General features: G+C 38.9%; 2 protein-coding genes across 2 annotated transcripts; both read left to right on the top strand.

Moving 5' to 3' along the window:
* The first annotated feature begins 809 nt into the window (after positions 1–809).
* LOC142606268 (uncharacterized) lies at positions 810–1,451 on the top strand. The gene has a single exon (XM_075777650.1). The coding sequence runs from the start codon at positions 810–812 to the stop codon at positions 1,449–1,451; it is 642 nt and encodes a 213-aa protein (XP_075633765.1).
* An 855-nt stretch (positions 1,452–2,306) lies between these two features.
* Positions 2,307–2,996, top strand: LOC142606267 (uncharacterized). Its single transcript, XM_075777649.1, has one exon. The coding sequence runs from the start codon at positions 2,307–2,309 to the stop codon at positions 2,994–2,996; it is 690 nt and encodes a 229-aa protein (XP_075633764.1).
* The last annotated feature ends 11,230 nt before the right edge of the window (positions 2,997–14,226 follow it).

Genomic DNA, 14,226 nt, shown 5'->3' with positions numbered 1-14,226 from the left:
AAGAAGAAGAGAGCAGAACGAATGGAAGAAGACCCCCCACACAATCCTGAACAAAGGCCTCGTCTAAAGAAGGCTTGGACGGGGGAAAAGAAAGATAAAGACAATCAGAAGGTAGGTTTGTCTTCAGGAAGGGGTTAGCATTACACGCCTTTGAATGTTCCACTTGATTAAGTGCTAATGCATATCAATGATGACCTATCCTTGAAGTGGCCAGAGAAGATGAAGGGAGATCCTAATAACCGTAATAAGAACAAGTATTGTTGCTTCCATAGAGATTATGGGCACGACACAGACGAATACTATGATTTGAAGTAGCAAATTGAAAATCTCATTAAACAAGGAAAGTTGAGAAATTTCCTTGGACGAGATCACAAAGACGAGAAGTTGAAAGGAAAGCTAGAAGAGCCATTACAACCCTCGCTTGGAGAAATAAGAGTCATTGTAGGAGGAACTTTAGCAGGGTAATCTTCCAAGTCAAGGAAGACTTACTTGAAAGTGGTGCAGAACGTCTAACTCTCTGGACAAGTTTCAAGGATGAAGGGGGCAAACGGGCAGGCCATTACTTTCACAGGCGAAGACGCTACAAGAGCCCATCATCCATATGATGATGCAATCGTCATTACTTTGCTCATTGCAGATTACACGACTAGAAGGGTGTTGGTAGATAATGAGAGTTTAGTAGATATCCTATATCACTCTACCTTCCAGCAGATGAGGCTTGGACGAGATCAACTTCGTCTAGTGAATTCACCCTTAGTTGATTTGAAGGAATGAAGGTACAACCAGTGGGCACTATTACTCTACCCGTCATGGTAGGGGCATATTTGCAACACATAGCTAAAGAAGTGAACTTCCTCGTCGTAGATTGTTCGTCTTCTTACAATGCCATCATTGGACGACCAACTCTAAAAAATTGGAAGGCAGTGACATCTACTTACCATTTATCTGTCAAGTTCCCAACAGAGTATAGAGTAGGGCAAGTGCAAGGAGATCAGTTAGCTGCTAGAGTATGTTACTTGGCCATGTTGGCTATAGACGAACATATACAAATGATGAACATAAAGGAGAGAAGGACTATAGCAGAACCCACTGAAGTACTAGAAGACGTTCCTCTGGATGAAGGTGACCATGAGAAGTTTACTAAAATAGGAACAAGTATGGAGGAAGAGACGAAGCAAGACATTATCCAATTCTTAAGGAAGAGTATTGATGTTTTCGCGTGGAGTCATGAAGACATGTCAGGAAATGACCCAAATGTCATTACTCATTGCTTGAATGTGTATCCATCTTCCAAGCCTATTCGTCAGAAGAAGAGGGTCTTTGCTCATAAGCGAGATAAGGCTATCAAAGAAGAGGTCCAGAAGTTAATCACAACAGAATTTATTCGGGAAGTCTATTACCCGGATTGGTTAGCTAATATGGTAATAGTCAAGAAGGCTAACGACAAGTGAAGGATGTGTGTAGCCGTCACCGATTTGGACAATGCTTGCCCCAAGGATAGTTATCTGTTGCCATGCATTGACCAATTGGTGGATTCAACAGCAGGTCATTAGTTACTCAGCTTCATGGACGCCTTCTCAGGTTATAACTAGATAAGGATAGACGAGGCAGATCAAGAGAAGACATCCTTCATTACCAGTCAAGGTTTATTTTGTTACAAAGTGATGCCCTTTGGTTTGAATAATTTGGGGGCAACTTATCAGAGGTTAGTCAATCATATGTTCCATCCACACATAGGACGGAATGTAGAAGTTTATGTGGACGATATGTTGGTGAAGAGCTTGGACGAGAAGAAACATCTAGACGTCTTATAGGAGACATTTGACACACTTAGTCGATACAATATGAAACTAAATCCAAGTAAGTGTGCTTTCGGGGTTTCGTTAGGGAAGTTTCTAGGATTCATGGTTTCACAGAGAGGAATTGAAGCAAATCCTGATAAAATCCAAGCTATACTGAACATGGAACTACCAAAGAATGTCAAGGAAGTCTAGTCCCTCACTAGACAAGTTGCAGCTTTAAACAGGTTTGTTTCAAAAGCTATAGATAAGCGTTTGCCTTTTTTAAAAATTCTCAAGAAGACATTTGAATGGACGAATGAGTGCCAGAAGGCCTTCCAAGATCTTAAGGTCTATCTTATTACAACTCCCCTACTAAGTCCGTCCATACCAGGTAAGGAGTTATATTTGTATTTAGCAGTGTTCCTACATGCAGTAAGCTCAGCATTGATCAGGGAAGAAGGGAAAGTTCAGAAGCCTATGTATTATACAAGCCAAGTACTAAGGGGAGCAGAAGGACGATACCCAATGATTGAGAAGTTAGCTTTTGCACTAATAATAGCTTCCAGGAAACTAAGGCATTATTTCCAGGCTTATGTCATCAATGTCATGATGGATCATCCGCTCAAGAAGGAAATGAACAAGTTGGAAGCTGCAGGACGACTGATCCAATGGGCCATAGAGCTTAGTGAATTTGATATTAGGTATCAGTCTAGAATTGCAATAAAAGCTCAAGCTCTAGTAGATTTCATTGTGGAGTTCACTCCAAGTCATGGTGGCTTAGAAGGGTTGGATGACTCAAAGACATGGGTCGTCTATGTAGATGGTTTGTCCACATTACATACAGGAGGAATAGGAGTTATACTAAAATCTTCGAAAGGGGACAAGTTCAAGTATGCAGCTCGTCTACAGTACCAGACAACCAATAATAAAGTTGAATATGAAGCCCTTCTTAAAGGGCTAGAATTGGCTAAGTCCATAGGGGCAGAGTCAATAGTCGTCCAAGGAGACTCTCAATTAATTATGGGCCAAGTAAATAAAATATGCGAGGCAAAAGAAGAACGGATGAAGAAGTACCTTAGTAGGGTGAAACGCCTTATTAAGAAGTTTAAGGAAGCCAATTTCTTTCAAATTCCAAGGGAGGAAAACATGGAAGCTGACGCCTTGGCAAAGGTAGCATCTGCAGATGGATGGGTGGACGAGCATGATGAAGTCTAATATATGCCCAACATAGATCTTCCAGAGGTGCAGCAGATAGAAGGTGAAGAGAATTGGATGACCCTAATAATAGCTTACCTAAGGGATGGAAGACTTTTAGAGGAGAGAGATGAAGCCAGAAAGCTAAGGATCAGATCAGCCAAGTATGTCCTTATAGATGAGGTGCTATACAAAAGAGGCTTCTCTCTGCCTTACTTAAGGTGTTTAGCTCTCGACAAAGCAAACTACGTACTAAGAGAAGTTCATGCAAGAGCATGCAGAAACCATTCAAGAGCAAGAGCACTCGTCCACAAGGTCGTCCGTGCAGGTTATTACTGGCCGACGATTCAAGCAGGTGCTAAGACTTATGTAAAGGTGTGTGATCAGTGTCAACACTTCAGCAGCGTCCCTAGACAACCATCAGAGTACCTCACCCTGATAATCGCCCCATGGCCTTTTGCATAATGGGTATTGGATATTTTGGGTTCCTTTCCAATTGGAACTAAGCAGATGAAGTTTTTGGTAGTAGGGATTGATTACTTCACCAAGTGGGTGTGATTGCTCGGATTTGTGTTAAAAACACAAGAGCTATTTAGACCTCAAAATAATAAATTACGGCTTGATTGATTTAACTCTAACTTAAACTAAGTGCAGAAACAAGAGTAAATGAAGCACAATCAACCGATACTACTCTAGTGCAAAAACATGAACAACAAACAATAAAAGTAAATCACAAGAGTAAAGGAAGAAAGATGCAAACACAAGATAACACGGCGATGTGTTATCGAAAAGAAAACCGAAAATATTGGCGAAAAACCTATCCGCCGCCCTCCAAGCGGTAAATCGATCCACTAGAGAATAAAGTTGGAGTACATGAATAACAAAAAACCCTCAAAGCCTAGTCTACCCAATGTACTTGAGCCCTCCAAGCTCCTACTACCAACGGACTTCTCGGAGTCATGTCTTCTCCAGCTTTTTGGATCCCGCAATACGCTCGATTGCATCTGCCAAGCCTCACCAGCTTCTTTTGGCAAATCTCCAAAGCTTCCCAAGCTCCAAAACACTCTCTACACTCTAAAAGGGTGTGGGTTGTGTTTGGGTACAAATCTTCTCTCAAGGTATGGCAATGGGAGAGGGAAGGAGAAGAGGCTACAATGATTTCTTACTAAGGATGGGTAGCTCTCTCTCTAAAAGATGGGCGTGTGTATTGTTGAAAACCAATCTAGGGTTTTTCTCTCTAAATGACCTCTTATAACTTTGTGGGTAATGAGAGTATATATAGTGTGGGTGATAGGTAAGAAAGTCACACTTAAAAATCTTCCAAGCAGAAAGTTTAGTAGGTATCTCGCGGGAAGGCCTTACCCGTGAGATACTCGCGAAATTCTCCAGGCTGGCACGACTCTTCAGCTTCCAGCATGTGCTTCTCATGTGGCTCTTTCGCGGGTTAACTTCTAGCGAGACAGTCGCGAAATCCACTGATTCTTCATTTTATGCTCGATTCTTCACTAACTTAATACTAAACCCAGTACAATAAAATCCCATAGAATACAAGTAACAAATTAAAGCAAATACAACACTTTTTGTCATGGAATAAAGCTAACATAAAACATAGTTGTAAATCACAACTTTACAGGGTGGAAGCTAAAATCTTAGCAAAAATCACACAACAAAATTTTAAAAACTTCGTCTGGAAGAGCATTGTATGCAGGTTTGGGTTACCTAGAGTACTAGTGTCAGACAATGGACAATAGTTTGATAACATACCCTTTAGAGAATTCTGCGAGCAGCTGGGAATCAAGAATCATTATTTCTCACCCTCCCACCCACAAGCAAATGGATAAGCAGAAGTAGCAAACCAATTATTGTTGAAGATCATCAAGACTCAGCTTGAAGGGGCAAAGGGAGTATGGCCAGACGAGCTACCAGGTGTATTATGGGCCTACCGGATGACTGTGAGAACCCCCATAGGGGAAACTCCTTTCAAACTAGCCTATGGAAGTGAAGCAGTCATACCAGCAGAATTGCACATGGCCAACCACAGGGTGATAAAGTATTAGGATGAAGAGAATGAAAAACAACTTCATCTTAACCTCAATCTTATAGATGAGGTAATGATGGATGCAGAGCAGAGGACAGCAAGATACAAAAATCTTATGGCTAGACAACATGATGCAATGGTGAAACCCAGGCGCTTCAACATTGGGGACCTCGTCCTAAAAAGAGTCTCCTTAGCAACCAAGAACCCGACCCATAGAAAGCTAGGACCTAATTGAGAAGGATCCCACAGGGTTATTAATTGCAAAAGGCAAGGATCATACTACTTGGAAAACCTAGATGGACAAAAGCTAGAGCACCCCTGGAATATTGAGCATCTAAGAAGATACTATCAATGAAGGGTTAACCTGGATGAGCATTATTATGGACGAAGTTGAAGCTATGTGTTACTTTCTTCATATTTATTTGTGTTTATTGCTAGTACTATATGCCTTTAATATTTTAATTCCCTAAAAGTGCATTAGTTTCCAACTTTTGCGCTGTCTATGGATGAATTTGTGATGGACGAAGTCATGTACTTAGTCTGTTTGTTTGTATATAAGTATTTTTAATTCCCTAAAGGCACTAGCTTCTAAGCATGTGCTACGCTTGTGGACAATGTTTATGTTATGTATAAACAGTTTGGATACCCAATGTATATAATGTTGTGTGAATTTCTAATTCTCATGTTATTTTTATTCAAACTAGTCTACAAGAAGGCTAAAAGCCCAAGACGAGTAAAATCTCTAAACGCAGGGATATAACATCTATAAGCTTTCCTTAAAATAAGGATGAAGCAAAGAAAAATAAACTTAAGGTATATTCGTCTAGTTAATGGACGAGGTAAAAACTTAAGGAATATTCGTCTAACCAATAGAAGAGGAAAAACGTGCACGTAAAAATACTTAAAATCCATGGTTGAATTTGGCCAGCCAAACAGTCCAATATTTGGATTAGTAAATGATGGAAATGTCTTACCCAAAGATGAATAAAGGACCGTCTAGCCTATGGATGAGAGATAATGCAAGCTATAAGTCAAATTCATGGACGAATAAAGCTTGCAAAAGAAATACCATTCATAGAGGAGTTATACTTGGAAAATATAAAGAATGGTAAAGGTGTTGAGCATGAAAAGTTTATCCTAACATGAATGATGTAAACAAAGGAAATTCGTTCATGCAAAAAGGACGATATAAAATGTCTTCATAAGTGGACGAGCCACACTTAAAACCATAGAAATAACATGGACGATGTAAACAACGGAAATTCGTTCATACATAAAGCATACAACATGTTCAAACACCCAATGAGAAATGAAAATAGTAGACGTTCATTCATAAAATTTAAAGAAGGGTAGACGACCATCGTCCAAAAAACCTTAAGTTATTCATAGCCAATGAAGGCAATTGTATTTGTTCCTCGTTCATAAACTTGGACGAGGGAATTGTACTTGAATAAATTTTAAGATAAAGCCCAAAACAACGGGCATCCTCAACAAATGAAAATAAATAAATTTTTTGAAAAAAGATACAAATTACTTCGATAAACCACTGAGGGCATCACCCCCAGATTTTGGGTCGTCCTTGCTGGCACCAATGGCATCCTTGGCAAGCTCTGTTGAGGCGTCGTCCACAATATTGACATCCTCTAAGCTTGTTAGAAGTAGGGAACTCTCTATGGCAGTGGGGATCTTGAAGGAGTCAAAATCCATTTTAGGTTAAGTCTCCTTGGCATCAGAACGTAAGTCCTCATAGCTAGCAGCATAGTAGCGATCTAGGCGAGTGGTAAAATCGTCTAACTTCATGAAGGTTGCAATGGCTTCCTCCTTAGCCTTCTTCAGAGATGAGGTAAGCTCTTGGACTTTCACCTTAAGGTGACCTATATGAGACTCCTTCTCAACACAATTTGCCTTGAGCTCTTCCACCTCATTCTTTATTTTCGTCTTAACTGCTAGAAGACGAGTAACCTCCTCAGTTTGCCTGATTACTTCCCCCTTCTTCAAGAGGATCTCATTAGATAGCTCCTTATTCTTCTCCTTGACAACCTTAGCCTCGTCACAAAGCTCCTTAGCTTGGGTGGATGCAAGGTAAAACTTTGACATGGCCTGAAAATAAATGGACGAGGGAGAGTTAGAAATTTTCCTTAAAAATTCTTAGAAAATAAAATGAATAATGATAAGCTACTTACCTTGAAAAGGTCATGAATGGAAAAACGCTTAAAGTCCTTCACTGACATGTTGTAGTAAGTATTTACTTCATTCTTAGTGATGAGCCCTTTGAACGACCTCTAAGCATAACCTTCGTCCAACACCAAGTTAAGAGGATGCTTGCTTGACTCTGAAGGATGAGTCCTATGAGGAGTTTTGGCTGCAGGAGAAGGAAGATTCTCAGGCTAGAGGGATGGAATGGTCTGGACAAGTACCATGTTCATTGCCAAGTCGTCTAGGTCTACCATCGTAGGAGGGAATTTGGGAACCTTAGGAGGAGGAGTCTTGTTAGACTTTTGCTTCTTGGAGCCTCGACGACTTGGAAGGTCACCAAGATCCACAGAACTGGATATGCCCTTCCTTTTCCCAACTTGAACGACAATTTTCTGGACGACCAAAGGAGTTGTATCGTCTTGGACCTAGACGTCCTCTGGATGTCCTCTTCACCCTCAGTATCACTGGTAACAATCATCTTGTTTTCTTTTATGGTGGCCAATCCTAAGGTGAAGAAGACAAAGTTAGTAATATATATATATATATATATATATATATATATATATATATATATATATATATATATAAGAGCAATGGATGATATTTACTTCGACAAGTGGTTTCCTTGTGAGCAAAATTTGTAGTAGTAGGCTCAGGACCAAGTCCCCAAGCAGCTAGACGACTAAGGGTCACTAAGCTATGGAAGGACCTCTCACGGAAGGCACAAACTCTGTCAATACATTCTAAATGAAAACTGTCCAAGTGTGGACGAGTAACAACTTCACCAATAGAAGAGAAGGTTAGACGAGGAAAAGTTAGATAAAATAAATAAAATAAAAGGAAGAAAGACATACCTTCAGGACGAAGACGACCTAGGGGGCTGGTAAAAGGAGGGAAGGGGGCATAATTTACATCAACTGGGTCCCTAACCCAATTTCCAGAAATAAGAAAGAATTCTTTTTTCCAATGCCTGTTAGAAGAACTACGGCCCTTAATCAGACTAAATTGGGGGCCCCTAGACGAGAACCAATAAAAACCAACAAACTGTTTAATCTTTGAGGGCTTATAGCAATAAAGGAACTCGTCCACTGTGATTGGACGATTCCCCTCAAGCGCCTCACGCCATAATACCTGCATGGCTACTATCGTCCTCCATCCATTAGGATTGAGCTGGTTTGGTCCAATACCCAACCTATGGAGAAGACCTTTACAAAATTTTTTTAAAGGAAACCTAAGACCTATTAGGAAATAAGAGGTATAAACACCTAAACCAGAAGAAGGAGAACAACACCATTCCACCTCTTTAGGTAGACGAGATCTAAACTCACAAGGAATTTGGTATCTACCTACGAGAGTATTTAATTTACTTGTGTCTAGAGTAGATGCCATCTCAGGGGCATAATTATAGATTACATTTTCTTCCTCCTCTTCATCTTGAGGAGGACCAGGTGACTTTCTGGACAAGCTAGCCTCAACCCCAGAGGCCATCCTACGTTGCATCTCCTGGAAACCTTTGAGGGAAAACCAAGGACCTAGACGAATAATACTCATCTGAGGAACTACTATCACTACTATTACTTGTACTACCCTCACCACTCTCATAACTGCTACCACCACTTCCAGGGGATACGTCCTAGTACTCGTCTATCTCTCTTTCTAAACTACTACCGAACACAGACATAATTGGAAGAATGAATAAGACAAAAACCTAAGGATGAAGGGAAGGACATACCTGACGAGACTAGAAGACAAGGACTAGACGAGGCTCTTGGACGAGATGGCAGGAAAGAAATTATTAGAAAAGTGAAGGGTAAGAGAGAGAAATCACATATTTATAAGGCCCAAAGATAAGGTCAACGAAGTGACGTGAACCTACCAGAAGCTGACACGTGGCATTTTTCTCAAAAAGATGAATCGACACGACAATTCAACCAATGAGATTTTGACATGTGGCACAATCCGGAACAATAAAATTCAGCTAGAGTAAAGACGACACGTGGTGCAACTATTAACCATTAAAATGATTGACGCGTGTCAAAAACCAACAATTATACTACAGTGTTCTGGACGACCCTTGGACAAAGAAGGCAACTGATGGTGAACTAAAAATCGGACTATCTCCAGTTCGTCCATAGAGTCGTCCAGGGATAAAAATGTTAACCCAACATATGAAGGTCGTCCATCGTTAGGAGGTCGTCCGTGCGTATGAAGGTCGTCCATTAGAGAAGCACTTGATGGACGGGCCCTCAACACTTAGAAAATTTCAGAATAAGTTTATATCCCAAAAAGCTTATAATCTGGACCATATTCTACTATTACAAATTATGAACAAAATCATTACTCATCGCTCTAACTTCCCACTAAGTTCTTAACTTCTAATAGCAGTTATAGAAGATTAAGTCTAAGCCTTCTAACTTCTATAGCAGTTGTAGAAGATAAGACCGAACCTTCTAACTTCTATAGCAGTTATGGAAGTTAGAGAGTTAAGTTTGAACCTTCTAACTTCCATCCACGTGGAGGAAGTTACTAAACAAGTAACTGCTCCAAAGCTCACTATAAAAGGACTCATCGATGTCAAATGAATGTAAGTTTCCACCACTCCTAAAAGTTGGGATTCTTGAGTTCTTGAGAGATAAACTAACTTAAGCATCAGAGGGTTCTTGGCCAGTTTAACTTGGTCACCTTTGATCTTGTACTTCTTTCTTTGTCAGGCCTTCCAAACAACTTCAAGTCCATTGAAGCCTGGAGCACTTAGCCTACTGATTTTCTGTGCATCATCAATATATAAGATAGAAATTCTACTCTAAGCTAATCTAAGTGTATAAGTGTGTGAATCTCCCTCCTAGAAACTTAAATCCCGATCCTTGCCCTCTACACCTCACAAGTACTTATACTTATGAAATGACCACAATTTAAGTGATGAAAACAACTTTAAAATTAAAATGAGTAACCAAACAAGCTATTATTGCTTTTTTTTTTTCTTCAACCAAAATATTATTGTTGAATAAGACTAACTTTGGAAAATCATATATATATATAAAATTAAAACTGAGAGAAAATTTAATTAAATTCTACCATTGGAGTCTAATTTTGTGCAATGTCTCTCATCTATTTTTTTTTCTAAGTTAGTTATTTAAGCATCGTCTATTTCGACGTAAAATATTTTCAGGAAAATATATTCACATTTTACAATGTTTGTTTTACAGTAAAATATTTGGTCAAAAATAAAACATTTTCAATCAACCAAAACAAGCAGGCAAAAAAGTATAAAATGTTTTACACTTGAAAAAACAGTAAAACATTTTGCGTTTTCTCCCCCAGTTACTGTCGACACTTTCTCCCCCTTTCTTACTCTCTATGTTCTTTTCTGCCATAACCCAACCAGTCACCCATTGCTCATTAGTCCCCCTCCATCCTTTGTTTCTTCTCTCTCCTCCCATCTCTAAACTCTCTCACTCTCAAGGCCAAAACCTTCTTAGATCTCACACCATCTCACACAACCCATTACCCTTGCCCATCTTGCATTGATTCACCCATTGACTAACGCCACCTATTGGCACCGCCCACCACCATTAGTGCTACCGCTGCCAGCCTTCATCACCGTCTCTTCCTTGCACAAACCTCTTCTTCTCTTCTCTCTTGCACCATCCGTTGGGTCCGATTAATGAGCAATAGTCTTGGGTTTTTGGTGGTTGCTTCGATCTCAGCTCCATTGGGTTAGATTTTCAGGTTCAATTTTGTGTTGGTGGAACTTTTTTTTTTGGGTTTTCGATTTGGGTTTATTGGTTTTTTTTTTTTTTTTTTTTTAGGCTTTCTAATTTGGATTTTTAGGTTGTTGTAATTGTTTTTTAGGTGGTTGGCGGTGGTTAGGTGGCTATTGGTGTTGTTTTTCCTTCCTAACCATAGAATGGAATGGAATAGAATGTATTTAAGTAAGGGAAATGAATAGAAAAGAATGGAATGGAATGGAATTAAGTAACTTTGATTGGATGTTATAAAATAAAGGAATGAAAATGAATGGAATGTAAGTAATCTTGTTTGGGAGTAACATGGAGGGAATGGAATAGAGTCATTTTATGACAATATTACTATTAGACCCCTATTTTAAAATAAAGGGTTGAATATATAGGAGTATTTTGGGAGTTTTAGTAAAAAATTCATTAAATCTAATTCCATTTCCTCTCATTCCTCCCAATTTTGGGGGGAATGAAAATTTGAGGTTTTAAGGGAATAAAAAGGAATGAGTGTTCCCTCCTATCCATTTCATTCATCCCACTTAAACTTTCAAACAAGGGAATGGACTTTCCATTCCCTCCATTAAAACTCCCAAATAAAGGAAGGGAAGAATATTATAAAATTATTCTTTTCATTCCATTTCATTCCCTCCTTCCAAGCGGAGCCTAAAAGTGATAATCCAAGTGTTTGCTTCAAAATTCCTCTGTTTATTTTATTATTTTATTTTTTGTTAGGGTCAAATTTACTTATCATGTCTCCATTTTCTTCAACATATTTGTATTTGTACTATTCACCGTTCACTCAATAATCTATTGATCTTTTAACTTTGCTCAAAAACAAACTATACATGCTATATAAATTTAATATCACTTATGTTTTAATGATTTAAATTTTAATTTATTGACATCTTTTTGTAGGGTATTGACGTACATGACCAACTTTATCCGAATAAATAAGACATTAATGCATAGGTAAGAGCACTAGCATCAGTTGTGCTATCCCAAATGTCATTTTAACACACAAAAACCTATTTTCTCTATTTTATCATACCATTTTACAATACACCATGCATTTCTATTTTAACATTACAACACATTAAATAATACAAAAATCTAATAAATTTTTTTTAGTTTCTCTAAACCCAAAACCTCTCTCTCTTCTCTCTACTCTAATCCAAAACTCATTCACCATTGCCCATAGTCCACCAACACCAAATCGGAAGCCACACCACCACAACAACCGCAAACCCACCAAACCACCACCACAAAAAAAAACCCTCAACCACAACAAAAAAACCCACAACAACCCAAAAATATAACCATCACAACCACTAAACTGACGACATAACCATAGTAGCACTACCACAACCACAACCACTCACATCGAAACCCACCAATTCACACACCATCCCATAACTCATTACATTTACAAATCTTAAAACCTATCCCAAATCAAACAAACCTAGATACAAAAAAGACACCCACCACTGGCTGATTGACAGAGATCCAAAGGCAGGAGCTTTCGAAGACATGGGGAGGTTGTCGACATGGCATGGAGAAAGACACGTTGAGGTCGGTGGCGTGGCATGGAGGACAATGCGGCGAAGGCGTGGTGAGATCGGTAGTGGGCTGAGGAAAGTGAGTGAGAAGGGAAAAGAGTGATAGGTTGAGGAAGAGAGTGAGAGAGGAAGAGAAAGAGAGACTGTGAGACTAAAAGTATCGCAAACAGGAAGAAAAAGATAAATGGGTTGAGCCGTTGAGGAGAGAGAAAATCTTAATAAAATAATACTAAATATTTTACCATCTTTGTTGGTACCATGCCAATTTTATAATTGTACTGTAGCACCAGGCCATTTCTTTTAGCATTTGGCACATATTATGAAGCAAGTATTTTGGTATTTGGTGTGCCAAATGCTAAAAATTTAGCATTTAGCACACCTGATGCTAATGCTTTAGTGACTTATTCCCTTAGAGCATTAGCATCGGGGGTGTAAAACCCCCCAAATTGCTACTTTACCCACTCAAACACCAAAAATCATTCTTTATCCAGGTTGTTAAACCTAAAAAAAATATACAACCTTCTTACAATAAATCCTTCAAGTATTTGCATCAACTTGTGCAAAAATTCTTGTATATTTTAGTATAAGAATCTACTTGTTTATTTTACATACTCATTTTTCAGAATACCTTACATCAAATTATCTATTTTATACTATATTTCATTAAAATATCAAATTTTCTTAATTTTTTAATGGTTTCTCTTTTTTCACATATAACAATGACAATTTACTCTCTTCTTTCATTCTTAAGATACATAAAGAAAGAATAAACAACTAAATGCAAAATGAATAATGTCATAATAAATTTACACGGTAACTATAGCAAACTTATAAATTTACACAATTATGCACGGATTGATGTTGGTCATTTTTAGGCAAAACGGTAAAAATTCTACACATTTTTTCTATTATGCATAGACTTATGTAAATGCTCTCACTTGCAAGAATGTAAAACTAAAATATTATATTGTATTATCTTCTCTTTCCTCACGCATTCTCTCATCTCCATCACTCTATCACTTCTCTCTCTCTCTCTCTCTCTCAACCTCCCTCTCTCATCTCCAGCTCCCTCTCACCTCCGATTGTGGGTTTTTTTGTGGGTTTGGACTTGTGGGTTTTGTGGATTTAACAATAGATTTTGTGTGTTTGGATTTGGGTTTTGTGGGTATTTTCGATGATGGTGGTGGTGGTGTGGGCAACGGTGGTGATTGCTATGTGTTGATGGTAGTGGGTTGTGGTTCGAATTTAGCTTTTATTTTGTTTTTATTGGGTTTTTGTGTATGGATTTGGTGGTGGTGGCCATTGATGCTGATGGTGGTGGTGGTGGTGGTGCTATTTGATTTTAGGTAGTGGTGGTGGACTGTGAGGGTGGTGGCTGTTGTGGTTTAGTTTAGTTTAGTTTTTTTTTTTTTTGGGTTTTTGTTATGGGATTGATTTTTGGATGGGTATTGATTGTGGTGGTGGTGGCTAGTTTTGATTGTGGGGGTGGTTATATTTGTGGGTGAAGGAGAGAAAGAGATAGGGAGAGAAGAGAGAGAAGAATATTTTATATTATTTGATTGTGTAGTTTATATTATTTGATTGGGTTGTATGTTGTGGTGGGCCTTTTGTGTGATGTTGGGCTGGATTGGTTCCTGCCATGCTAGGCCCAAGGTGTTCTAGGTCAGGGAGTTGGGACTGGTCCAATTGCAACCCACCTTGGTCCGGCTTATGCGCAAACTATG

Source organism: Castanea sativa, chromosome 8 (genome assembly GCF_040712315.1).
Source record: "Castanea sativa cultivar Marrone di Chiusa Pesio chromosome 8, ASM4071231v1".
Classification (NCBI taxonomy): domain Eukaryota; kingdom Viridiplantae; phylum Streptophyta; class Magnoliopsida; order Fagales; family Fagaceae; genus Castanea; species Castanea sativa.
This window is presented reverse-complemented; position numbering and strand designations above follow the sequence as displayed.

Excerpts from the sequence above, each read along its gene's own strand:
- LOC142606268 (XM_075777650.1), top strand. The coding sequence starts at position 810 with ATGGTAGGGGCATATTTGCAACACATAGCTAAAGAAGTGAACTTCCTC.
- LOC142606267 (XM_075777649.1), top strand. The coding sequence starts at position 2,307 with ATGATTGAGAAGTTAGCTTTTGCACTAATAATAGCTTCCAGGAAACTA.